This window comes from Callospermophilus lateralis, chromosome 3 (assembly GCF_048772815.1).
Source record: "Callospermophilus lateralis isolate mCalLat2 chromosome 3, mCalLat2.hap1, whole genome shotgun sequence".
Taxonomy (NCBI): domain Eukaryota; kingdom Metazoa; phylum Chordata; class Mammalia; order Rodentia; family Sciuridae; genus Callospermophilus; species Callospermophilus lateralis.
In genome coordinates this window covers 86,587,584-86,602,180 of record NC_135307.1, presented here as the reverse complement: position 1 = coordinate 86,602,180, position 14,597 = coordinate 86,587,584, and the positions used below count along the sequence as shown (strand labels likewise).

The window sequence follows — 14,597 nt, the reverse complement described above, 5'->3', positions numbered from 1 at the left end:
AAATTACTTCCTGTGTCCTGTGGTCTCTTTGCTGTTTTCTCTTTCTTAGTTTTTATTCCTCAGCCAGCCTGCTTCGGAAACCCAAATTCCACTGCCCGCGCAGAACGTGGGCGAGAGTAATATATATTAAAAAATATGCAAGACATTGGTCCCAGAAATTCTGCTTCTAGGAATTTCTCCTCTGTAAATATTTAGTTCAGTTCAGTTCTGCATTGTATAATAATGGAATATTATCAGTTTGTTTGCTTAAACAAACCCACCCATACTGCAGTAGATCAAATTAATTAGTGTATGATTATAAAAACACTGCTGCTTTTATGTAGCTGTTAAAGTGGCGTTATAGATCTGTTTTTATTTATTCACACATAAATATAGTTGATTTGGTGAGAAGATCTAGTTTAAAAAGCACCATGCACCTGGACTTGGTGGTACATGCCTGAAATCCCAGTGACTCTGGAGGCTGAAATAGGAGGGTCACAAGTTCAAGGCCAGTCTCAGCAATGTAGCAAGACCCTAAGCAACTTAGAAGACCTTGTCTCAAAATGAAAAGTAAAAAGGGCTGGGGATGTGGCTTAGTGGAAAAGCACCTCTGGATTCAATTCCCAGTACCAAAAAATAAATAAAAACAAAACAAACAAAAAAACAGTGTGCATTGTTTGGTCCCACTGGCACATATAAAAATCTGTATATAAAAAAAGAAGTTTGGAAGGATAAATACTTAAAGTTTATAGTTTGCCATTACTGGGTAATTCTCAGCTTTTCTTTTATACTTTTATATATTGTTTGAATTATTAAAATTAACTACATGTTGCCTTAATAATCATAAAAAATAAGATATTTCACTTGGGAAACAAAAAGCAAACCTGAAACAAAAACCAAAAAGATCTTTCTAAACTCTAAGTAATTGGAGCAGTTGTGATGGCCACAGTTCAGTCCATATTACACTGTAACCAAAACAGTAGCCTGGAGAGTAAGACTCTTGGGCCTCATTCTTTTTGTTCCAGCCTATCTTCTCCTTCCTTGTTCAGCTTTTAGTAAACAAGTATATTTTTCAGTCTTCCCTCTTCTTTCTAAAACAAAGTGCATGGGTCCCAATGTACTTTGTGATAACTGCATCAGCTCATTTTAAAAAAATGGAAATAATTGGATTAAAGTTAGTTAAAATCTTTCCATCCTTTCTGTTTGGCCATTGAGAGTGATCAGCTGGGGGAGATTCAAAGTATCAATGAGCACTAATAATTGAAAAATTGGTCAAAAAATGTGATCCTTCTTGTGTTTCTCCTCTGGAGGAAAAAGGTTTCTCTGTACCTGGCGCCCAGCTGGACCACTGGCCATATAGTGCTCACACTTCACACTCATCCTTGACCAGATGACTTCCTTGGGACTCTGTGGAGACTTGTAATTAGAGCTCACTGTGACATGTGTGATTCTTTTGCCTTTAATATCAGAAGGAGATCCTCTTTATGTCTGAGAAAATGCGTGAGTGTGGTTCCCTGTGAGAGGTTTTCAGCATGGAGCAGGTTGCCATGAGTGATTGTGCTGGTTCACTTTAGTGACTGTCTGATGTTCCTGCTGAGCACATAAAAAGCCTGTAATCTCAGCAGCTCAGCAGGTTGAGACAGGAGGATCAGGAGTTCAAAGCTAGCCTCACCAAAAAAAGGAGGTGCTAAGCAACTCACTGAGACCCTGACTCTAAATAAAATATAAAATGGGGCTGGGGATGTGGCTCAGTGGTCCAGTGCCCCTGAGTTCAATCCCTGGTACCCAATAAATAAATAAATAAATAAATTAAATTAATATATATATATAAATGATGCCCAGGCCCTCCAGAGTTCTGAGTCAACAGGTCTCAGGTCTGAGATCTGCATTTTAAAAGCTCCCAGTGATCTGAATGGTCACAGAGTTATAGCTCTTCTGCATAATATAGTGATAGAGATGTCTTCCTGACACCAGGAGGTATTTGTATATCAGTGAGGTATTTGTATATCTCAGTGTCCCATCCTCCTTTTTCCCTGTATCCTCTGCTCCTCCCACATTAAAAAATTATCATTGGTGTCCTTTTTCTCACCTAATGTAAAGTCATCTGTATATTTACTAGGACTAGTAAATGAGGGCTACTACTTGTGGGTCTGGATTCTAACCTAAGCATCACTGTGTGAGTATGTGTGTGTGTGTATGCACACCTGTGTGACCATGTGTTTTGTAAAAATTATTTACCAATCTCTACTGTCCTAAAGATGATATCTGGCTTTGGGTTGGGGGTATAGTTCAGCCTAGCATGCATGAAGTTTGGGTTTTATCCCCAGCACAGGGGAAAAATATATATATATATACACACACACACACACACACATATACTTATATTTATAAATATATTTATATACACACATATTTATATATATATTTATACACACAAATACACACTATGCATTCATATATATATACACACTCACATATCTGGTTTTCAACCTAAAATTATTACACACACACACACACACACACACACACATACACACATCCTTCCTGTCAAAAGACAAAGCTTCCTCCAGTCTCTGATGTGACACAGATATTGAAACTATCAGCCAGAGAATTTAAAATAATGAAATAATGAGGATAATTTCCCCATCTTATAGTCAGCTGAAATCCTTAATTAGGCATCCAAATTCCTCTCTGTCAAATAACCTAACATATTCACAGCTTCCAGGGGTTATACATGGACAGGTCTATTGGTGGGTGACATTATTCTACATATCATACATATCATATGTAATCCGAATCTGGAAGAAGACAGAGAAAGCAGGGGCAGAAGAAATACTTGAAGAGATATTGATTGGCCAGGAATTTTCCAAAAATAATAAAAGACATAAACCATAATTCAAGAAAATCACAATATCCTGGACAGAATGTGCACACACAGATCATATTCAAACTTCCAAAAACCAAAGATAAAGAAAAAAATTTGAAGACAGTGAGAAAAAAAGGATACATTACACACAGAAGAACAAAAGTAAAAATGGAGTTAAGATGGAATTATGAAAAAGAAAATCCAAAATCAGGAAGATAAAGAAGAAAATAGGAATAAAGAACAGATGGGGCAAATAGGATACAACTAACAAGATGGTAGATGTTAATCCAATCACCACGATTTACATTAAATGTAAAGGTTCTAAGTATACAAGTTAAAACAGACTGTCAGATCAGTTAAAAAAGCAAGTGCCATCTATAGAGAAAGACACTTGAAATATGAAGATGTAGACAGGCTAGGAGTCACTCTTGTTATCTGGCAGATTGATTAAAAGTATTTTCTTATTCCCCTTCACATAATTCTTTTAACCCTAGAGACTTTGCTTTTGGCCACCTTTCAACTGAACATAGAAGGCAAGAAGACATTTAGAAATCCATTCTGCTCAAAGTGGTTGTCTGTTGTTTCTCCTATTACAGTGTTAATATTACTTAACTTGCTTATACCCTCCTCTTGTATCACATGGAGCTTGCTGAGGGTGAAAATTCCTTTGAAATTCTTCTAACCTTTGTCTGTTCACTTTGGCCTCTTTCTTGGCCACAGTCTATTTCATTTTCTTTTCTTTTTTCAAGGTTTTATACTATTACCATTTACAGAGTATTTTTGACTTTTCCTTTTGACAAAATTTTGACTCTTGTGAGCACTTGCTTTTTTTCAAGTTTCAGTTTTTAGAATGTTCTGGGTGATCTACTATCTCTCTGTAAAAGCATGACCATGTATCTGTTTACTGCTTAAGTCTCTGGGGAAGAGAGTAGTTGAAAAAGGGTAATGTACCTATTTTCCCAGAAGGATTTTCAAAGACAGTGTTTCCTATGGCTCTTTTGAAATATCTTTTTTTCATTTTTTAAATTAGTCTCTTTAACACACCGAGATTTTTGCTCTCAAAGATGTAAAACCAATAGATCAGTTCAAATGGATATCTAAATTTAGCTGGGAAAATAAATGGGTAGTTCTTCATTATTAGTCAGTTTTAGTTAATCGTGTGTGTGTGGCCAATCAGAAATTGGATGTAGGCAGTTCTCTCCTGATAACTTTGATCCAATTCAGGTTCTTAGAGCCAAGCAAGTCAGTTTTAAATGAGAGAGAGTGATGGTTTAGAAAATGGAAAGAACATAGTGTTCTTTAGTGTCATGTTCTTAATAACAAAACAGGTTAGGTCTAGGTGTCGCCTAGAGTCTTATGTAGGTGGAGATAAAATGTGACTACAACACTCTCAGACTTTTCCAATAATATACTGAAAACAGGTTTTCTGAGTGTGAGGGCAATCTGACTTTGACCTCTATCACTGCTCTGATCTTCAGAGTTGATTTAATCCATCTGGTGGCTAGGAGGGCATCCCCTTCCTCTCTCATTCCATGAGTGCTCAGGGGAGGAGAACTATCTTCTCCCATGGAGGAGGACCATTCTTTAGTCAAGGGCATATGAGTAGTTGTGCTCCCCTGCTGGAACCTCTAAACAAGCCTTCAAGGTCCATTTTCAGGAGAACATAAGGTAGTCACACCTCCAAGACTCCAGACACATCCAAATGTGGTGCTGCATGTGTCTGTCTGCCTTTCTTAAAAAAAAAAAAAAAAAAAAAAGGTGAGAAAACAAATTTCCTCATTCACAAGTGTGGATGTGTTTATAAAATGTTCATTTTATTGTCTGTATGATTCCTCTGATGATATATCAGGCACCCTATCCCACAGCTGGAATATTTTGACCTCAAATTATTATTATAACAAATAAACTTAAAGTATGATTTAGAAAAAAAGCAATAAAAAAGCATGCCTGACTTAATAAGGAAGTAAAGAGATGGAAGGGAATATGAGGATAATGATGGAAATTAATTTAAGGTAGGTTTCAAAAGATAAGAGACCTGAGGCCCACAGCCTGCCCTTTGCAATGAATTTTCCTGCTTGTTCTGTTATTTGAGATGTTATATTCAACATATCCTACCATGTGTTGGGTGGGTTAGGTTGAAAGTTAACATATTAATAGTTATTAACAAATATTAACAGTTATGAGAGAAAAAATCCTAAGTGTTTGACTTTAACAAGAAAATAGCTTACTTGAAGAGTGGACTGGAGACACCCCCAATTGTGGAAGCTGAAGAACCCGGCACACATGCTCCCTCCATGGACAATTTCTTCAAGATGTCTATTTTATTAATAAGTAGCTACCAGACTTTAAGTCTTGTCTGTAAAACTGAAGTGAGAAAAGGTGCTTCAGTCAGATTCTAATCTGTGCTTTTGTGGAGGAATGAGAGGCAAAAATAAATAAATAAATAAATAAAATAAAATCCTTAATCAATCGAGTTTCAAATACATAATTTGTTGTCTGGTGGTACTAGTAAAAACAACTGAATAAATGTGTGTGTGTGTGTGTGTGTGTGTGTGTGTGTGTACAAATGTCTGAGTTCATCTCACAAGTCACCATACTAATACAGAGTTCAGTAGAGATTTTCCTAGAGGCAGCTGGCCTACATACCTACATTCAGTGGCTGGTTTTCCTACTTTGCTTTCCTACTTTCCTACTTTGCTTTTGGGATAATGGGCAGCTGTAGGATATTGTGTTTGAAGAGAAACTGTTGACAGTAAGTTCTGTCTACATCTGAGGCAACGAGGCAGCTCCTTGCCGTGACCTTGTCTGTAGGCCTGAACTCTGCTGTCCCTGCCCGGAACCATCACTCTCCTTCAAAGCATGCTGTGGCTGTCAGCTCAGTTCATTAGAAGCCATTCTGTGAACATGGGCACAGGAGGTAGCGGTGTCCTTAGGGCGTGACTGATTGACCTGATGGTCCTTCTCTCTCCCCAGGCAAAAGTAGAGTAGGCTGTACTACATATCTGAAGACTGGGACCCTTGGAGATTCAGGGTGAGCTGTAAGGCTCTGTGTCTGGAAGTGGCATTTGTGAAACTTTTGCTCTGGGTCATTATGCTGGGACACTTTCACAACTTGGGTGTCCATTCCCATACCTATTCTGATACTGGTTTAGGCATTCTGATATAGAGGGACATGTGGAGACTACCTACTGATGGACACACAAATTACAAAAGGGGTTGTCCTCCTGCAAGGACTTTTGGTTACTGTTTGTCCACTTATTTTTACAAATTCATTTATTCAACAAATATTTATCAGATGCCTGCTCTGTGCCAGATACTGAGCCAGGTGTGGACTTATAACAGTGAACAAGATTGACATGGTTTTTGTTCTCATGAAATGGAGAGAAAACAAATACCAATAATTATAAGAACTGCAAAGGATAAAATATGGTACCATATCAGAAGATAATGAAAGGAGGAGCAGTATTTAAAATAAAAATAAAAAGAGGGTGAGAGAAAGCCTTTTGTAGGTGGCAGCATTTAAATTACTACCTGGATTAAAAGGATCCAGACATATGAGGTACACGCTAGGCAGTATAAAAAGCTTGGGTAAAGACACTGAGATAGGAAAAGGCTTGATGTGTTTTGAGAGCAGAAAAAGGACAGAATAGCTGGTGCCCAGCAAGCCAGAAGATGGTGTGAGATGAGGGAGGCAGACACCAGATCATGTAGGCCCTTGAGGACCATGGAAAGATGTAATAGACTGAAGGGGATTATGGGATCGGAAACTTAGTTGGAAATAGCCATCTAGAGTTGGGAGAGGCCTTCTTAGGGACATGAATTTGGAAGTCATAAGCATTTTAATGGGAAAACCACAGGAATCAAGTGTAACCTAGGAAGGGGCTGTAGAAAGAATAGAGGATGGACTGAGAAAAGAAGACCTGGATAGGTCAGGGGCTGGCAGAGGTGAGAAGGTAGGAGGAAAGCAAGGAGATAGTAGTTGTCTGGAAACCATAGAGGAGAATGCTCAAAGAGAGAGGGCTGACTGTGTCACTATAGCTGAAAAGTCTGGAGTATCACTATTTAGTATGGTAGTCACTAGCTTCATGTGGCCATTCAGCACATGTAACTAGTTCAAATTGAGATGTGTTGTTGGTATAAAATAAAATGCACACAGGGTTTTGAAAATGGTACAAAAACAAGAATGGAAAATAGTTCATTAGTATTTTAAAGTAATGATTACATGTGGAATGATAATATTTGGGATTTATTGGGTTAAATTAAATTTATTATTAAAATTTCACTTGCTTCTTTTTACTTTATAAAAAGGTATCTATGATGGGCTGGAGTTGTGGCTCAGTGGTAGAGTACTCGCCTAGCACACGAGAGGTGCTGGGTTTGAACCTCAGCACCGCATAAAAGTGAAATGGAGGGCTGGGGCTGTGGCTCAGTGGTAGCACACTTGCCTGGCATGTGTGAGGCATAGGGTTCGATTCTCAGCACCATGTATAAATAAATAAAGGTCTAACAACACCTGAAAAAAAATTTAAAAATTAAAAAAAAGCGAAATGGAGATATTGTGTCCCCCTACAACTATAAAACAAACAAACAAAAAGGTATCTATGAGAAAAATTTAAATTACATGTGTGACCTACAGTGTTCTTGTATTGCAGTTGGCAACTTGGAAGTCATTAGCAAACTTGATAACAGTAGACTACCTGAGATTAAGTAATACCCAGCTAATTGTTTATATGCCAGTGATACTAATTCATCATCATCATAATTCCATTTTGCCTAAAATTAAATAACAAAACTTACCACCAAAATGTCACCTACACTTTATGATGTGTGCAATCTAATTTTACATAAATTGACAATATGTGAGTGTTTAAATGAAATCCTTTGAAGTCAAATCTGAAAGGTGTTTTAAAAATTCTTTTTAACCTAAATTTTCTTTCTTTCCTTTTCTTGTTTTTTTATTTTTAATTTTTATTTAAATTCTTAATTTGTTTTTTTATTTTTATTTTTGCATATCTGGCCAGGAAACTTCATGGTGTTATGGTCAACTTGCCGCACAACCGTGTTCAAATCTGTCACCAACAGGTTCATTAAAAACCTGGCCTGCTCGGGGATCTGTGCCAGCCTGGTCTGCGTGCCCTTTGACATCGTCCTCAGCAGCAGTCCTCACTGTTGCTGGTGGATCTACACCATGCTCTTCTGCAAGGTCGTCAAGTTTTTGCACAAAGTGTTCTGCTCTGTGACTATCCTCAGCTTCCCTGCCATTGCTTTGGACAGGTAAGTTCAGGTTGCTAGGGGCTCAGCCTTTATTTAAAAAGTATATTGAAAACTGACCATCATGAACCAAATGATGAATAGTCAATGTTCCATATGCTGCTTTTTAGTCTGCTTGTGGTTAAAAAAAAGGGAGGGGGAATGAATGTCTAAAACACAGCCTCACAAAGGATGGATTGATTTGCAGCAACCATGGAAAATAAGATCCTTACAAAAAGACATGGCATGGGGTTATATGGTGAGGATGCTAGAGCAGAGCTACTGGATCATGGTGTCACATCATCTTGGTTGGAATTGGTATCGCATTGCAATTAAAAGTAGATTGCTCATCTGATTGATAACGTTGCAATTAGGGATCTTTGATGCAGGATGAAAACATTTCTGGAAGAACAAGAGAATGATTCAGTAGTTACTTAACAAATGGCCTATTTGGACCTCATCAGATAACACTAGAATTCCTCTGGACAATTTAGATCCAAGGCTTCATATTGTCATGGTGGTGGTTTTTCCATGTGATCATTTTTAAAAGGATATTCATTTGGAAATTAATCTTATTCTTAGTTATTGCCTTTTATAATTTGGAAGCCAGAGTCCTTGGCTCAAGTTCACACTCTAGTGGCTGCTCTAATGCATTTGGTGTTGAACTGCTTGTGTCTGTGAGAGATGTATTTTCTACTGCTCCTTGTACTGTCTGGTCTGGTGAAATCTTTTTCCTTTTGAGATGAGGTCTTGCTGTGTTTCCCAGTCTGGCATCTATTTGCTAGGTTCAAGCCGTCCTCCTGTTTCAGTCTTCCCAGTAGTTAAGCTGGTAGGTGTGTGCCACTGACTTGGTGGAATATTAAGTTTTCAGCTTTGTATCACACGTCTTCTTTCCTGGAAGTTTTTGTTTTAAAGTGGTTTTGGGATATAATTTACATATTAGAAAATGTAGCCATTTTAAAGGTACAAGTAAATGAATTTTAGTGTATTTATAGAGTTGTGTAGTCAGCACCCTCCCAATGGGCACTTTGTGGTCATCAAATTTTTGCACAAAGTATTCTGCTCTGTGACTCTCCTTTGTGCCCATTGAAGTCACTTCCATTCCCATCCCAGACCTAGGCAACCACAATCTACTTTCTGTCTGTCTCTCTATATTTGCCTTTGTTTGAATATTTCATTTAAGTGGAATCATATAGTATGTGTTCTTTCACATCTAGCTTCTTTCACTTGGCATGTTTTCAAGGTTTTACCAATATTATAGCATGAATATTCATTTTTATGGCTAAATAACATTTCATTGTAAGATAAACCACATTTTGTTTTTCTATTTATCAGTTGATGGACATTGGTTTGTTTCCACTTTTTGGCTGTTGTGAATAATGTTGATATGAATCCTGAAAATTTTTAATCATAGTTTTCAAAAGAGTGGGGACATCTTATACTGAATAGTTTTTTACTATACCTGGAAACAGTGCAGTAATTTCTGAGCCTTATTCTGGGCCCTGATCTTAGATATAGAAATATAAAAACAAAAAGAAATCCTTGTTATCTTTACATCAGAAGAACTTTGCATTTTTACCTCCATTAACACAAAAAGATAAACAAGTTCTTTTAGTAGAAAAATAATATGGGTAAATTCCTGTTTTATTACACAGAAGTTATTTTCAGGAACCAGCATGGTGTGCATGAGGGAGAAGAGAAGACATTCTTTCATTTCTTTCGCAGCTATTGGTTTCATGGCACCAAGTTAGCAAATTAATTGAAAGGCCACCCACACTTCCTGCATCATCTTCTAGAGATATATTTATAAGAGGACTATGTGCTTGTGTTGTAATACATAATGGAATAAGCAATTGATGGGGGCCTGGGTTTGTTCATATGAGTGAGGAAATGTAAGCAGAGCTAGTAGACTTCTGGGCATGCATTCATGTGTGGGGGTGGAGTCATCACATGTTTATAGACTTGTGATTGGAAATATTGATCTGTATTAAGGAAAAAATTTTTTGAGAGTATGCCTCATTTATGCATGTCTTTCTCTTTCTTTCCTTACCAGAAAGAAATCTAGAACACATTTCACCATGTTCCATCCTTTCCTGATCATCCATGGTCACTGTTGTGCTCTCATCACGTCTCAGTCTGGGATGTTCCTCCCTGCTGTCCCCCTGCCAGACTCCATCACAATGCTGCTTTCTCTTTGATATTTTCCCAGGTAGTTCTAGGTGTCCCTGTCCTGTACCTGCCTCCGGTAAAGCCATCACTTCCTTGTTTATAATTTTTCAAGTACATGTCTTTCTTCCCATGGAATTTAGAGACATTCTGTGCATCTTCCATGTTTGTAACCCAGGAACTACCACAGGACAGGTACAGAGATGGCACTTGTCATGTATGCTTATCTGGCCCCATGAGTGAGGGAATGTCACTGTGTTGGGAGGTCAACCCCAATATTAGCTGACAGAAGAGACATGGGCTGAGTTCAGATGAAGACACTCACCATATCTCTGATGGAAGATGGCAGCACCTTTATAATATGCGTGGCTCTAGAATGAATTACTCAGTTTTCCCAAATCACTGGTGATAATAAAACAAAGTGCATTTGTTTGAGAGGTTATAGAATCATCAAGCTAAAACTTAGAAGGAAAAAAGTCTCATCTGATTTTAGCAAAAAGTTAATTGTGCCAGCATTTTAATATTATCATTTTCTCTTAGAGTTATCATGAGAACAATGGCAATTGAGGAGGCATAATTTTTGTTAGCTGGGACTTGTTGGAATCCAGACTTCACCCAAGTTCTTCTGCCCTGAACTGCTTTGAATGCTAATGATATCCACTGCATGGTCTGCTTTGAATATGTGTGTAGATAAATTTCTTCTTGCTAGTGGCTTCAAAAATTTCCCTGAAGAGTCTCTCATCCATGTAAAAATATAATAAGTTACCTTTTACCCTTAAAGTGGAAAATAGATGTATTTACAGCTCATTTATTTATTTTGGTGTACTTATGATACTTCTTAGTGTATTAAGAGTTCTCAAAACTTAAGGTCTAGCTTTCTGGATTCCTTTAGTGGTTCCCTGGCTTAAGCCAAAGAGAAGAACCTGACCCTTTCCCCCATCTTGCCTACTTTTGGTAATTTGTTTTTCCTTAATTGGCAGAGTATCTTCTGTGAAATTAATTTTGATTGTGTATTGTGCAGGTACTACTCTGTCCTCTATCCACTGGAGAGAAAAATATCTGATGCCAAGTCCCGGGAACTGGTGATGTACATCTGGGCCCATGCAATTGTGGCCAGTGTCCCTGTGTTTGCAGTGACCAATGTGGCTGATATCTATGCCATGTCCACATGCACAGAAGTCTGGAGCAACTCCTTGGGCCACATCGTGTATGTTCTAATCTATAACATCACTACGGTCATTGTGCCTGTGGCTGTGGTGTTTCTCTTCCTGATCCTGATCCGACGGGCCCTGAGTGCCAGCCAAAAGAAGAAGGTCATCATAGCAGCGCTTCGGACCCCGCAGAACACTGTCTCCATCCCCTATGCCTCCCAGCGGGAGGCTGAGCTACATGCCACCCTGCTCTCCATGGTGATGGTCTTTATCCTGTGCAGTGTGCCCTACGCCACCCTGGTTGTCTACCAGACTGTGCTCAACATCCCTGACACTTCTGTCTTCTTGCTGCTCACTGCCATTTGGTTGCCCAAGGTATCTCTGCTGGCAAACCCTGTGCTTTTCCTAACTGTGAACAAATCGGTCCGCAAGTGCTTGATAGGGACCCTGGTGCAGCTGCACCACAAGTACAGCCGCCGGAATGTGGTAAGTACTGGGAGTGGGGTGACTGATACCAGCCTGGAACCCAGTGTGCGCTCGGGCAGCCAGCTCCTAGAGATGTTCCACATTGGGCAGCAGCAGATCTTTAAGCCCACAGAGGATGAGGAAGAGAGCGAAGCCAAGTACCTCGGCTCGGTTGACTTCCAGGCCAAAGAAGTCACCTGCCTGGAGGGACAACAGGGACCACAGTTTGCACACCCCACGCCACCCCCAAGCGCAGTAGATTCTGTATCCCAGGTGGCACCAGCAGCCCCTGTGGAGCCTGAGACATTCCCTGACAAGTATTCGCTGCAGTTTGGCTTTGGGCCTTTTGAGTTGCCTCCTCAGTGGCTGTCAGAGACCCGAAACAGCAAGAAGAGGCTGCTTCCCCCCTTGGGCAATACCCCAGAAGAGCTGATCCAGACAAAGATGCCCAAGGCAAGCAGGGTAGAACGGAAGATGAGCAGAAACAACAAAGTGAGCATTTTTCCAAAGGTGGATTCCTAGCAAGGATTGTAAATCCCTGGAAGTAACAGAGAACTTCTACATTCCTGCCCTTCCTTCACTGTGACCATGAGTTCTGAGATCTCATTGCAACCCACTGTAGGGTGATTCCTTCTGTATAGGCCAAATGCTTTTGAATGAAAGGGAAATCTATATAAAATCAAAATGTCTATTTATTGAAGGAGTAGACACATTTGTCTCATTGATCCATGTGCTCAGTAAAGTCTACATTCCTCTCTATGGGATGAAAGTTAGGCAGATTGGAAAAAGTCTTGGGTGAGTGCTCCATGTGCATTTCTGGGGGAGTTCTCATTTTTCTGGGCTCAGAAGAGAACACACATAGAGGAATTCCACAAGCTCAGAGGGAGCAGAAACACTAAGGAAAGCCCAAGATAATTTTGGAGTGGAGAGATTACAAAGAAGATGCATATTTGGGTAACTTAAATAAAACAAATAGAAAAACCTTTTCTATTGAGAAGATAGGGTCATGGCATCTGGCATTGTTTCCCTGAAAGTTCCAATTATGTGTCTCACTATTTCTCCCGATACCCTTCATCCCTCTAATTGGAGTATAAGTAAGGGATGACAATTCCACCTCTGTTTGACAAATATGGCCTTAGATGTGTTCAGGGGACAAGGGAGATTTTTGTTTTTCATTATACTGACATTCTTTTGACATCATCAGAGCCTCAGAAAAATGGACCTGCATCATTCTGTCATGGCCAGTGTTAGCTGGAAAACACTGCAGGCTCTTAAGTAAGGTTTCTTTCTTTCTTTTTTTTTTTTTTTATTAAACTGTATTTTATTAACAAATGAGAGAGAAACTTAGAGGTGGAGAAGAAAGATTGAGAGGTGCCCATGGCACTGTAGACTTTTCTCTTCCACATGATCTCATGTGAAAGATGCTGTTTCACAATCAGTATGAGTAAAGCATATTGGGAAAAAAAACATGTTATGGAAACTTTTGGCATTAAAAGGTGGCTGAGAAATGCAAAGTTAGCATGATCTGGGTTCTTTGGAAACATCAACTAAAAATACTTGATTAGGAAAGCTGATTCTGCCCAAAAGACTGGCAAGAGTGACAAAAAATGACTCTCTTCTGAGAGAATGGATCGGCATGCCAGTCTCATTTTCAATGTGTTGTACAACTGTGGTTCTCACAGACAGAGACATGAACGGAACAGGGAGAAGTAATCATTGTAAAATGCCAAAGCAACACCTAGACCAGGCAAGCTCTTTATTTCCTCCTTCCCAGTGAAGTTTTAGTAGGAGCCAGAGTGGGTGGAAGAAGGAGGGCAGCGTTCTCAGCTCATTAGTCTCCTGGTGGTTCTCATCTCTTCAGGCTGAATTCAGACCTAACGCTTCACTTTTAATGAGGACAAATCAAGTGCCAGCCTACTCTTCTCTCTAGAGTGTTTTGTTCCTGTTAATGGTAGTTACTTGGGGGCTCCAATCTGGTGCCTTGAGAAAGCTTGAAGGGAAGTGGGTGGGTGTCCTCCCTGGCAAACTTCCACATCCCAAAGGCAGTGGTCCTAACACACCCACTCCTTTAAGCCCAGTGAGCCCTTGTTCCCTGAAGGAAGCTCAGAGGATGTGTAGGGAATTTCCTTTTCTTTTTTCTCTTGAGTGTTGTCTTGTGATTCCTGAATGTGAAGCCAAGGATCTTCCCTGCAGAGGAAGCACCTTCTTCTCTGTGCTTCTCATCTTGTAGCCTTGTTTGCTCACAGCAGAAACAGGGGACTGGCACCTCTTTTGAGGCTTTCCTGGCTCCTGGACCCTGTGTGCATGCCTCCATAGTTCCTGGCCCTGGTAGTCCATGTTGTGGCCCTTTAAACTTATCTTTCAAAGCCTCATAACTGTTACAGCTTTTATCAAGGGGAAAAAATAATCTGTCGGAAAATTCTGTCCACTTTACAAGAATCTGTCAAATGTATCCATTTGGGTGTTGTCCTGATAATATATATGTGTTGCTAAATAAATTCTGATGAAGCAGAGTTTTTGATTGGGTGTATTTCTTATGTATATTTGAAGCAGATGGTTGACTTCTACAGGTTATTGCCAGGTGTATTTCTATCCTTTTTGAAGGATAATATTTTAAAAATTAAACATCAGTTTCTGAACCACCACAACAAAAAGTTGTATGAGCTATGCTTTTCTCCCTTCTTTTCCCTCTTGAGTATTATACCATCTGAACCTCTCTT

The 14,597-nt window shown here is 39.4% G+C and overlaps 1 protein-coding gene across 3 annotated transcripts in view; it reads left to right on the top strand.

The window, feature by feature from the left end:
• The window catches only part of Gpr176 (G protein-coupled receptor 176), a 137,106-nt gene extending 122,726 nt beyond the window's left edge, over nt 1-14,380 (top strand). For all 3 annotated transcript variants that reach the window (XM_076850539.2, XM_076850540.2, XM_076850541.2), the window contains exons 2-3: nt 7,867-8,119; nt 11,283-14,380. In XM_076850539.2, coding sequence (XP_076706654.2) covers nt 7,867-8,119; nt 11,283-12,399 — 1,370 coding nt within the window. In that variant the 3' untranslated portion in view covers nt 12,400-14,380. The remainder of the gene's footprint in view (nt 1-7,866; nt 8,120-11,282) is intronic.
• The last annotated feature ends 217 nt before the right edge of the window (nt 14,381-14,597 follow it).